This window comes from Canis aureus, chromosome 8 (genome assembly GCF_053574225.1).
Source record: "Canis aureus isolate CA01 chromosome 8, VMU_Caureus_v.1.0, whole genome shotgun sequence".
NCBI lineage: Eukaryota > Metazoa > Chordata > Mammalia > Carnivora > Canidae > Canis > Canis aureus.
Window position 1 is genome coordinate 58,666,547 of NC_135618.1, and position 12,681 is coordinate 58,679,227.

Below are 12,681 nucleotides of genomic sequence, written 5' to 3' on the forward strand. Positions count from 1 at the left end.
ACTGATGATGTGCCTGGCATAAGTGAGGTGCTGGGCAAAGAATAAGCCAGATCCTCAATGTCTAGTGGGTAAGAGTGTCTTCTAGAAAGTAACAGGTGCTCGGGGAATGTTGAGTAATACTGTCTGGAGTGGAGGTTATGCGTACATTGATGTATTTAGTTAGATACTTTTAAAGGTTTAAGTACATGTTATGTATGCTCAGAAACATCCTGTAGGTTAGTAGAATTAGCCTCATTAGAGACTCAGGAGAACATTTTGGCCAAAACACACAGGAAGGCAGAGTCTAGACAGGAAAGGGGCTTGATGACAAGCTTATTTTCTGAGAGCCCCCCAGAATGAGGTGGCCCAAGGATCTGGTCTAAATGTAAGCAGATGAGTGGAGGGTCTGCTGTCCCTGAACCATGCAGGGCTCTGCTGGCCTCTCTGGCTGCATGGAGGGTGGGTGGCAGAAGGCACATCCCTCTTGTCAGTGTTGTGATGAAAACCCATTGCAGAGGCAAGGAACAAATATTAGGAACAGCAACACATCATTTCCAGCTTGTTCCTGGGAGAAGGGATCGGGCTGGAATTTAGTAGGGAATGGGGGTGGTGGTGGTGGTGGTGGTGGTGGTGAGAGCATCTGGGCAAAGTGGTCAAGAAAAAAGGGATCCAATGAGCTAGGCAGAGAGCATCCAGGGCTGCCTCTCTTGGCTGGTATGCTTTAGGACAGGGTGTACAAACTGGGCTTGGATGGAGCTGCCCTAACCATGTTCCCCGGTGGCATGACTACCTAGAAGGAGCCTGGCACTAGATGGTGACAGCTCATTCTCTGGTGGCTTTCATGAATCAGCTTGATCAGACACTTGCCGACCTGGATTGCTCTCCCCATGCCTTGCTGCAAACTCAGAAGATCTAAACAGTGCAAAATGGTGGGAACAGACAGCCTAGGAGTCAGTGAGGCTGCTCTGGGGAACGTAGTGAGGAAGTGAACTCAGGCTCGGGCTGTGGGACCTTCTTGGAGGCAATGACATCAGAGGAAAGAGGAAGAATTTGCTAGCTAGGAAGCTAGGTCCTCCCCAGCCGCCAGGGTTCAGGGACACAGGCCAGAGGGACAGGTGAGTGTGGGGGCCTGGGGCATGGAAGGCGTGGGCCAGGCCAAGGCCACCATCACCATTCCACATCAACTGGGTGCACAGTGACAGAGCGATGGCCATGTAGTAGGCACCATGCTAGGGGCCTGGAAAACAAATGAGAAGTCTCTCTCCCTTGCAAGGAGCAGTCGCTCCAATGAGCCAAGAAGAGTCAGAAGCAAAAGAAGCAGCATGAAAAGTCCATGCCCGAGGGATGCAGCAAGAACACAGTAATTCCTTCCAATTGGCAGGATCACCGAAGCCTTTCCAGAGAGGATAAGCAGTTGTGAGAGATAAATAGAGGAGTTTTTCAGGCAGATGAGGATGGGAGAAGGGGAGCAGAAAGTATCAGACTCCTGGTGAAGAGAGAGAGAACAACTCGGGGCTGGTTAGCTTGTAGACAGGCAAAGATTTGTATGTGTTAGCTGAAGGCTGGAAAGAAATGTGCAAAAATGAGAGTATTCATTTGTAGGATCCTGGGAAATGTTCTTCCCAATGGCCAAAGAAAACAGATAAGTGGAGTGTCCCAGGGACCACAAGCCTCCATGGGTGGGTCTTATGGGGAAGAGGACAACCCATGGGAGAGAAAGCCACGTGGCAGGGCTGTGGGCAGGGAAGGAAGAGGGACCTGGTGGGCCAAATACCTTGGTGTTGAGGACATTGCTGGCAATGCGGCAGAGCATGAGCAGCCCATCTTCCTGTATGGACCAGGTGACGCGCAGTCGGGTCATCCTTTGCAGGGCGCTCTGGTCGGCCTCGTCGTGGTAACGCAGGCTCCTGTTTTTCTCTTGGGGGGACTCTTCTAAGAATATCAGGGGGAGAAAGAGAAGGAGCCTCTAACAATTGGTTTGGAGCTGTCCCCCTGGAGAGGGGAAGGGTTCCTACTCAGCTAGTGAGATCTGACCAAGGGTATCCATTATCAGAATTGTATTGTGTCAGAAGCCAGATAAACTAACCACAAAAGATTTGGGCCTGGATAGATTTTTTTTTTTTAGCTCCTTTAGTCGTGTCTCTTTGATGTGGACAGGCTGGGCAGCCTGAATGCAGCCTCTTGTGAGTTATCTGCCAATCTTCAATCCTTCCCACTGTGGTGCTAGGTGCTTTGAAAGCATATGGAGCATGCTTGGGGCCCCCACCATTCTCTTGCACAGTAACATCAGAGATGCTGCAGAAAATCTGGGCACCACAGGGGGAATAAGGCATATCCTACAGGGCTGCCTCAAGGATTAAACCAGATTGGGTATAAAACACCCAGTGCGGTGCCAGTCACCAACATTGCGGAATATTTACTGTGTGCCAAGCACTGGTTTAAGCTTTTTACGTACCACGACTACTTTGTGGAGCACCTGGCTGGCACAGTTGGCTGAATGTCCAACTCTCAGTTTCAGCTCAGGTCATGATCTTGGGGTCGTGGGATTGAGCCCCTCATTGGGGCTCAATTGGGGCTCAATTTAATATAGACTCTGCTTGGGATTCTCTCCCTTTCCCTCTCCTTCTGCCCCTCTCCCCCTTGAATGCACTCTTGCTTGCTCTTGATCTCTCTCTAAAATGAATAAATATAAACTTAAAGAAAAGAAATACCACTTTTCACTAGCCCTATAAGGAAGAGGCAGTTATAATCCCCATTTTGTAGTTGAGGAATCTGAAACACAGCAAAGTACAGCAGTTTGCCCAAAGTCACACAGCCCAGTCAGTAGCAGACATAGGATCTGAACCGTGAGCTCTTACCCACTAGCTTTTTTCAACATCTCCTCCCCTCAGGGAGATACTCATGGTAGTTTCACAAGGTAAACACCATATGCTACTGCCAATTCCAAGAGCCTGTTTGTTTAGGAAGTTTTTCCAAATTAAGGCAGAAGAAAAGTAGGGTAAGAACATTTGGGATGCCAAGGGACACCACCACTGTATTTTGCCTTGTTACAAATTCAGGTCTTTGTGAGCCAAATCGATCTCACGCATATCTGGATAGGCTGAGCTAAGGGGGCCTTTCCAACAGACACAAGGCTATTTGTCATGAACACCAGCCAAATAAACCACTGAAAACAGGTTCCCGTTTAAACATTCTGTTCTCGTCTGAAAGCGCTAGAGCTATCAGATCACTGTTGTAACACACACTTAGAGGATGCAACGTGGTCAAAGAAACAGATGCTGGTCTCCTCACTGTCCTCCCACTGTCCTTTGCTATAAAGACTTGCTCAGGTGAAGAATCCAAAATGGCAGTGAACACACCTAAGGGGTTCTTCGAAGAGATTCTGCAGGCTTGACCCCCTCCCACCTTTCCTCCAATTTACAAATACGACATGACTTTGAACTGTGGCCCGATTAACATAAGGCAGATATTAAAAGCCAAACCAAAAGAATAATAGGATTTTGGCTAAATTTGGTAAAGATTTCTGCTAAAGATTTTTCAATTTTTCCAGTTGAGGTTAAGTTAGAAAATTCAATGAGGGAGGTTACTGAGATGGCACATAAGGAGCTTGAGGAGCTTTGTTCACCAGTTTCATGTGGAGACTAAATTGGCAACCACACAGAATTGGCCCTACATATCGCAGGAAAACAGAAACCCAAGTCTGAGGGCAGAGCTCATGCTGGCCGCAGTGACAGTACTGCATGTCTCCGAGCTGGGACATACACAGACAAGGCCTAGCAGATAGAAGTGATCATCACAAAACCTTTTTTCTTTTTCTTGATCTTCTTTCCGAGGTCCTTCCTCAGCCGTTTCCGTTTCTGGCTTCTCCCACCCCTCACTCTTCGGTTCCTGTCCAGCGTGGGCTCTTGGCCAATCTCAAACTGTTCTTCCCAGTCAGCACACAGCTCAGATCCTGGTCTGGCTTCCCCCCAGATATTCAATCTGCCACTACCTAGAAATAACCACAGCAGGTGAGTGTCTCAGGATAAGCCCCACAAAAGCTAGAAGCCAAATGGAACGTGCTTGAGCTGGCCTCCCGTCTGCTTCTGGGGTGAACTCCCTGCACACATACCTCCAGCACCGAGTGGTAATGGGCGCTTGGACAGAAACGTCTGGAGCCTCACCATGAGCCCATTTTCAGAAGTAGTGTTCTCCTAAAAGGCAAGTACATTGCTGGAATAAAGTGGGGACTCCGCTGAATCCCCAGGAGCCCAGAGCATTAAATGCAGGGAGGTGTTCGGGTCTCTGCTGGAGAGGCCGAGGGCGGATGGGCTGCTTCTGTGCAAACGCTTGCTTCTCACACATGGCACTCCCTCATGTGTGACCTCTGTCTCATGGACTTTCTGTTCCTACTTTAAAACGGAACACCTGTTCATATCACAGAATCAGTTAGAATCCACTGGAAAAAAATAGGCTAGACCAGACTGATATACCTACAATACATACATAAATAAATACTGGGGCCTCTGGTCAGCTTTGGTTTTACCAGTTCAGAATCAGTGAGCCAGCTGGGAAAGGGTGAGAGGGATGGGTACCTATGGTAGCCCCCCCCCCCCCGGGGGGACCACATGCGGGCATGGGTGGTCCTTGCTCCCCAGAAGCCTACCTTCTTGGCCTTGCTGATGATGTAGCTGGTCCAGATCCAGTTGCGCTTTAGGTGCCCATAGAAACTGGAATCGAGCCCAGCGGCTCCCAGCCCATCCCCAGGGATGAAGCCTTCATCCACCACCTCACGGCTCCCCCTGAGAGGCAGGAGGTAAACAGAAAGAATTCTTCTTGGGAACTGAAAAGAGAGCCCGTGACATGGGTGAGGGTGCTTTTTCTCACTAATTTTTGCCTTTTTGGTAATAATACCTAATAGAAGCAAAGCACTTGTCAAAACCCCAGATATTGATATAAATTCCCAGTTTCTTAACTTTGGCAACTTTTTTTTTTAAACAATATGGTCCACAGCCATCAATTTGCACCTTGGCCTCAGAGACCTGGGCACTCCTGGCCTGACATCCAAAGCCAGAGCCAATGGATGAGAATAGCCCTAGCCCTACACTTGGGGACGGTGTGTGGAGGGGCCAGGACACACGTGTTGTACTCCATCATGGCACACTTGCGCTCCAGGTTGTGCTTGTCGATGGCACATTCCTGCTCCTTCCGCAGACTGCCCTCCTCATCAACGCCGTGATCCTGGGTGCTGTTCTTCCTGACACGTGGGTAGCGTACCACACCTAGGAAATGAAACACAAGCTTCTCTGATGACAGTATACTGCTACAGCTCTGTGACTCCACTTCCCAACCAGGGGACAGGGTCTGAAACTGGAAGAAGCTCTTCATACGCATGCATCATAATAGATGTCAGATGGTTCAACACTGGTGCATGAGCATGAGGAAAGGATTTGTGCTCTGGATGAACCCCGCTAAGCTGGGACGGCAGGTTGCCAACAGCAGAACCAAACAGGAATCGTGAGCACAGGAACCCCGAAGGTTCCTTCTTCGGGGGAAACCTACAGAACTCCCATGTGCCAGCACGGAGGGAGTGGTAAACAGAAATGAGGCACTTGGCCGTGGCTGCAGGGTCAGGATCAGCAGGGATCTGGACAGACAGCTCATTGCAGTGTCAGTTTCCCCAGGCCCCATGGGGTCTGGGAGGCAGCCAGATGTTTCCTGCATGCCCAAGAGGGGCATTAACATAGTTGAAAAATTACATTCTGTTAATCCACAATAAAGAAAATTGCGTTTCTTGCAAGAGAATATAAACTACTACACTAAATTGTCGCTTGAGCCAGGCAAAGGAAGGTTACGGTGATTTGCAGGCTACCAAAGACAGTCTTCTAACACACTCAACTGCAGACCTGGGTCTGGGTGGGGGCAAAGGGGCAGTGGGGAGAGCCCATGCCCCACACCTCTCAGCTGGTGTTTACAGAAGACACTGTGTTCAAGCTTTGTTTCAGCCCAGAAGTTGGTGGTGTTCCCAGCTTAGAAATGAAGAGGCAAACCTCAGAGGTATTCAGGGGGCCCAAGGTCATGCATCTGAAAGGCCGGATGGTCCTAGGACTTAAGGCAATGCTTCTCCTGTGCACCATCTAGCTGTGTGCTCGAAATGCAGATTTAGACCATCTCCATGCCTGCTGAACCTAAAGCACTGGACAGGGCCTGATAATCTGCATTTTAGCAGGCTTCCCAGATGCTTCTAGTACACTCATGCTCAGTGAGCCCCTGCTTTAAAGGATGCTCACGTCTTGATATATGGTGCTTTTCCTCAGTCCTTGGGGCAGAACCTCCTCAAATGTTTGTTGAACGAAGGGACAATCAATGCCTGATTAATGGACTCTGAGCCTCCCCTATTTCTGCTCATGAACACTTAAAAGGGATGGAAATTCACCAGTTGTCAAGCCTCAACAACTCTGGTGCAAATAACATACTGGTTCACAAATTTTTATCTGGGTATAAAATGCAGGGGAATTAGGGCACTCTAAAAATCTGAAATGGTTAAAAGCCTAGCTCACTGAATTCCAGAGGACTCTATGAAACACACAGTTCTAAAATCTGTCTGGACCCATTACATTAAAGGTTCTAAATACAAGGGCTCATTACCCTGCCAGCACTAAACAATTCTATGAAATAAATGTGGGACTCCTGCTTTGCAAAATGCAAAGTGCAGTACTGATCTTTTGGCTCTGTGACAGGGAAGGGAGAAGGGCTCCTCTCCCAGGTGCATATTAGATGTACCATCCCTTCTCTTAGCAGAAGTGGCAAGAAGACACCAGATGGAAACTGGCTTAGAGGACAGAGCGCTGATATATGGCCTCCACCAACTCTCCACCTAGTCAATCAGCATTTACAGGATGTCGACGGTGTACCAGGCACTCTGAGACACTAGGGGGATGAAGCCACATTTCCTGTGCCCAAGAAATCCTCAGAAGGAAATCAGAAGACAGTATGAAGATGCTGGGAAGGCTCTCTTGAAGAGGTGATGCTTGATGCAGGTGTGGCCAGTGCCAGGTGAACACAGGTCACGGTTTAGTCCAGGGACAAGAAGACGACCAAGCAAAGGCCTTATCCCCAAACCCAACTCTTTCCACCCGCTGGTCAAATCTGCTCATTTCTTCCTCCAAGTATCTCCCCCGCCAAAACCAACAACAGCAACAAAAAAACAAAATAAAACCAAAACACAAAACCCCAGAACAAACAAAATACCTCCCAAGCCGCCCACCCCCCTTCACAGTCACCAGAGGACATCTCTCTTTGGGACAAGCGTCACAACCCTGCTTCTGCTCTTGGCCCCTCCATTCCCCACCTGGCAGGCATGATGAACTTTGAAAACCTGCAGAGATCTTGTCACTTCTTCCCTATGGTTCCCATGGCTTCTCCCTGCTTAGAATAAACCCCATACCAAGCCCAGCCAAGCCCCCAGAGTTCTGGCTGCCCCCCATTTCACTTCTCCAATGGCACCTGTCATTCTCCTCCCCAACACACCAGCCTCCTCTGCTTCTCCAACAGCACTCTCGCTGTTGCTGTGCCTGCAGGGCTCTCCCCTAGCTCTGAGCTCTGCTGACTCGGGCTTGGCCCCCGCCTTTTGAGCTCAGTCTGTCTTCAGAAAGGCTGCTCCTGACCACCCCAGTAAAACACCCTCCACTCACGCCCCTGTATACATCCTCTAGGGCACTGGGCACACTCCGGATCTGGAGTGAAGGCAGGCCCAGGAGATGACAAACACCTACTGAATGTATGAAGCAAAAAAGGACCAAGACCAAGGAGAGTGTCCTGGGTTAAACGGGAGGCGCTGTGCGGGGCGGGGGTTGGGGGATTGGGATGGTGTCTGGGATCCCTCATTTGGAGCTCACCATCTTCCTTTCTAAGGGAGCCTCAAGGACACGCTAGGTCTCTGGGGAGCAGTCTGAAACCAGCAGCCACTACTAGTTTCTTCTTGCCCTGAAGCCCAGTGCTGGCAGGAAAGCAGGGGATGGTGGGGCCTGGCACAGACAGATAGTACCTAAAGGGGTGTTGAGACAGACACACTGCAGGTCGAACCAGTAGTTCTCCACATCCTGCATGGAGTTCAGGACATACAGACGCCTTTCAAAGGGCCGGCTGCTGTGGGCCAGGTTGTAATGTGGGTCACAGATGGTGGTGTCAACAATGACTGCATTCTTCTTCAAGAAAACGAAGACCTAGAGACATGGAGATGGGGTGAGGAGAGGAGCTCAGAACAACTGCCAGGTCAGCTGTCTGGAAACTGCTGAGCCATCGGGATCCTCATTCATTCAGGCGTGAGAGACATTACCTGATCTTTATCCTGGAACTTTTCTGTGGGGCCAAACTGCAGCAGCCCCATGTGGCACAGCCTCTGGAGGTTCTCCACCACGGAAAAGATATAACGTCTGGAAAACAGAGAGGTCCCAGTCACCATAAGCTTGGCTGTGGTCAGAGGGTCTGCGTCTGGGTTAAGGGATGCAACTCGCGTATGGTTCCCCCTTCAACCTTGTGGGTCCTGGAGGACTGGCCTTGGGCCTGCCCTGGGTGGAGACCCAGAAGCCCCTTCCCCCCACCCACCCAAGGCAATGGAGCAACAGAGCATCAATCCTACAAAGGAGGGTTGATTTAGAAAGTACAAGTAGCAAAAGAGAAAAACCACCCCAACACTTGCAGGCTTTATCAGCAGATTGTACTTTAAAAGAACCCTGAAGTTAGTAATAAAATTTATCAGCCTGCACCTCATTCCTCCTATGCTTTATCCAGAAGGCTTGCAGGGCTGCTGAATTAACAAAAACCTCATGTCAGTGCGATCTGGCAGGCAGAACGCTTTCCTCTTCCTGGTGAACGATCATTCAGAACCCTAACTTGGAGAAGCCTGCCAGGACCCTTGGCCAGTCTGTGTCAGTTCTGGGGAACTCACCTCTTGTACAGAAGTTGCTGCCGGATGGACCTGGGCAGAAAGCGGATCAGCGTGTGCTTCTTCAGAGGGTCATTCAGAAACTCCTCAAGGTTGTCTACCTAAGGGGTCATTTTCAGGATCAGCTCATCCACAAGGCCAAGGTCCATTTTAAGAATTGTGAAAACACACACGCTACTCTTTTCTGGGCAACAGTGTCTCTGAACCCACTTTCTCCTTTTCCGTATTTGCCAAATTTCTAAAAACATACTTTATTGTTACAATTATTTGTGTCTTTCAATCTATCTGATTGATCTAACTGTAAGAACAAGTCTATCAAGTATTTCCCTTGACCCACCAGACAACCATTCATCTAGCTCTATCTATCCATCCTGTCTATCCTCCCTCCCTCCCTATCCATCCATCCTTCCTTCTTCTCATCCATCCACCCATTCATCTACCCATCTACTCACCTACCTACCCATCCCATCTATTCATCTATCCCATCATCTCTCTCCATCATCTATCCTTCCTTCCTTCCTTCAATCCATCCACTCAACCATCTATCCATCCATCCATTTATCCATCCATCTAATCTGTCTATCCTCCCCTCTTTCCCTCCCTTCTTCCTTCCATCCATCTATCCTCCCACCTATCCTTCCATCCATGCATCTATGTATCCAGACAAATGTAAGTCTGGAAGTATTTTCCCTTGATTGGGTGAATGCAGGTTCTCTGGCCTGGAGCTGGGGGACTGGCCTCCACAAGAGGCCCAGGAGTCATTAGTACCTTGTAACTGACTTGCACAATCTGAACAAAGATGGAGAGGGGCAGGCAGAGGAGAATGTCACTGACGAGAGCCCAGCCGAAGCCAAACTCGTTGTGGATTGGGATGGGAGGGACATAGCGTTTCCAGGAGGCTTCTTCCACATAAACTAGGAGAGAATCAGAGTCAGTGCTGCCGGCAGGGTCCCAGTCACAATGGTGCCATGACATTATCCCAGGAGGTCCTGATTCCCTCTCGCCACCAACTCAGGCAGAACCCCACTTGACAGGCAGGAGACCCACAGATTCAGGGAGTCTGGGTTATAAATTATTTGGATCAGGACACCATAGGGATGCAGCCGATTCAGATGATAAGAATAAGGAAGCATCATGATTCCCCTCCGGACACCACTGTGGCCTGCCTGCCTGCCTCAGAAGCACCTTACCTTTCTCCGTGGGGAGCTCCACTTCGGTCTCCATGAGGGTTATTTCTTGGTAGTCCTTGCGTGGGGCATCAGAGGAGGCTTCCAGGTCACTTCGGGAGGGCAGGACTCTCACCCTGCTTGGTTCCTGCCTCCCTATTCTTCTTGAACTGCCAGGGCCTGGCTTGTCCCCCGGGTAGGTGACAGGATGCCCGTAGATTAGGTACCACAGAAACGTGTGTATTGCCCGCAGGCGAGGCATTTTGGGCAGAAACCCTAGAGAACGGCCGAGTCCTGGAACTGAGGTGAGAGCGGGAAGGGCAATCCTTAAGAACTCCCAGATTCACTTCAGTTCAAGCCACTTGAAGACTACAAAGTGCCACTATGTCCCAGGTGCCAGGGATATAGCAAACCTTCTTATTCTCATGGAACTTACCTTCCAAGGCAAAGGGCAGACGATAACAAGATACCTAACACTGAATATCAGATGAATTAGCTGGAGCAGAAAACAGAGTGAGGAAGGGGGAGGAAGACTGTTAATTCCATCTAGAGGAAAAGTGAAGTCCCCAAGGTGGTGGGAAAGGGGGCATGCAGGCACCTGGGGACGTGTACCCCGGAGCAAATGCAAGGTGCCAGAGATGTGCATGTGCCTGGCAGGCCTGGTGGATTGCCAGGCTGCCACAGTGACAGGTGCAGCAAGGGAGGAGGAGGGAGCAGCACAGAAGCCGGAGCGTGTTGGAGAAGGGAGCCACTGTAGAGGGCCTGACAGACCTCCACATGGGCCCCCTGGCTTGATAGGGCTGTGCAAAATATCCCTGAATTAGGTTCTTTGAAAGCATCTTCTTTGTTGACACAAATGAAGTATTCCTTGGCTTTCCCCAGGAGAGAAGACAGGTCAAAGAACAAGGAGCCATAGAAGCAGCAGGGCCAGGGCAAGTGGCCAGAAGGCTGTCTTCCATCGCCATGCCCCCCTGAAGAACACACTCATCGTCTTGTCTGTGCAACCTTGGGTGCTGTTGAGCTGCACCTGCTCCTGCCTGGATCTCTCCCTCAGGCTGCACTTCCTAACCACGAGAGCCTGAAGGCAGGCCATGCTGTTGTGACTGGGTGCATAGAGACGGAGGTCACACAAATTGCTCTTTTACCTGGGATCGCAGGTCTGCTGTGCCGTGTGCCACACCAGGACATGATTTGTGCCTGCCAAGTCACCTCTGCCCTCCTCTGCCAACATGCATGGCTGTGGCCAGGGGAGGAACAAAGTCCCCCTGGCCATCTGTACTTGCCCCGCACACGTTCATGTCAGGGCAGCCCGGTGGGGGCCCAAGGAGGCAACCCCGTCAGATAACAGACTCTGAGAAAATTATACAAGCATTCAAACTCCTCAGTGACTATATCAGAAGCTTTGAGGTCAGGAGAGACAGAGGTTTTCTATGGCTGAGAGGATATTCCAGCCAAAGGATACTGAGCAGAGGAATTCATCTTTGTGACTAATTCCTTGCATTAGGATCCAGCCCAGTTTCATCTGAGTCTCCTGACAGCCTTGTGAGGTATGCTGGGCAAGAATCATGCCCACTGTGCAAATGGGGACTTTGAAGCCAGCGGAGGTCATGTGACCAGCCCCACGTGACCCAGCTAGTGATTCTTTGGACTACAGCCCAGTGCTACAAGGTAGAACAGCAAGTCACTCAAACATCATCATACAGACAACCAATGACACATCACCGGACGTTGATGAGGAGCTGCTTCTTTACCTACGACAGGGTTATAGTTTTTCAGCTGGGTGATGCCCATTTTCTCATCAGTTTTCTTCACCCGTCCGCTTTCTGGTTTAGAGGAAGCATTTGGCTCAGAGTCTCCTGATCCACTCGGACCCTCTTTTCCTTCACTTTCTTCTTCAACTTCTTGAGGTGCTGGAGGCTGGGGTACTTTAATCCTGTAGTTCAAATACAAGATCGATATCATGTTGGAATGAGGACTCGGAGAAAGGAAAGGGTGTGCCTTGGTGAATCAGATGAAGCCACTTGGCCCTAGAGTTTCAACTTCACTTGCCTGGAGAAACCAAGCAGATGATGTGAATGAATAAAATGCATCAGTCACTAGATAATTTGGGGGAGACAGGGGCTGCAGTAACCCGCAGAGTATACATGCCCACCTACAGGGCAGTTGCTATCTTGTAAGGCAGCCCAATGGGCTGGGTCTTCTAACACTTTCAGAAATGCCAGAGATCGGGGGCACCTGGGGGTGGCTCAGTGTGTTAAGCGTCCAACTCGTGACTTCGGTTGAGGTCATGACCCAGGGTCACGAGATCAAACCCCACGTCAGGTTCTGTGCCCAGTGGGGAGTCTCCTGGAGATTCTCCTTCTCTTTTCCCCTCTGCCTCTACCCCTGCCCACTCTCTCTCAAAAATAAACAAATCCTAAAAAAAAACATAATTAAAAATAAAGTGCCAAAGATCAGGAACTAATATGAAATCAATCGGGATCCCTGGGTGGCGCAGCGGTTTGGCGCCTGCCTTTGGCCCAGGGCGCGATCCTGGAGACCCGGGATCGAATCCCACATCGGGCCCCCGGTGCATGGAGCCTGCTTCTCCCTCTGCCTGTGTCTCTGCCT

General features: G+C 50.1%; 1 protein-coding gene across 2 annotated transcripts in view; it reads right to left on the reverse strand.

Moving 5' to 3' along the window:
* GTF3C1 (general transcription factor IIIC subunit 1) overlaps positions 1-12,681 on the reverse strand; it is a 73,650-nt gene that overhangs the window by 19,067 nt on the left and 41,902 nt on the right. For both annotated transcript variants that reach the window (XM_077907114.1, XM_077907113.1), the window contains 11 exons: positions 11,823-12,004; positions 10,096-10,371; positions 9,674-9,819; positions 8,909-9,006; positions 8,297-8,393; positions 8,006-8,183; positions 5,099-5,240; positions 4,625-4,760; positions 4,091-4,172; positions 3,782-3,970; positions 1,754-1,911 (listed from right to left, as the gene is read on the reverse strand). In XM_077907114.1, coding sequence (XP_077763240.1) covers positions 1,754-1,911; positions 3,782-3,970; positions 4,091-4,172; positions 4,625-4,760; positions 5,099-5,240; positions 8,006-8,183; positions 8,297-8,393; positions 8,909-9,006; positions 9,674-9,819; positions 10,096-10,371; positions 11,823-12,004 — 1,684 coding nt within the window. The remainder of the gene's footprint in view (positions 1-1,753; positions 1,912-3,781; positions 3,971-4,090; positions 4,173-4,624; positions 4,761-5,098; positions 5,241-8,005; positions 8,184-8,296; positions 8,394-8,908; positions 9,007-9,673; positions 9,820-10,095; positions 10,372-11,822; positions 12,005-12,681) is intronic.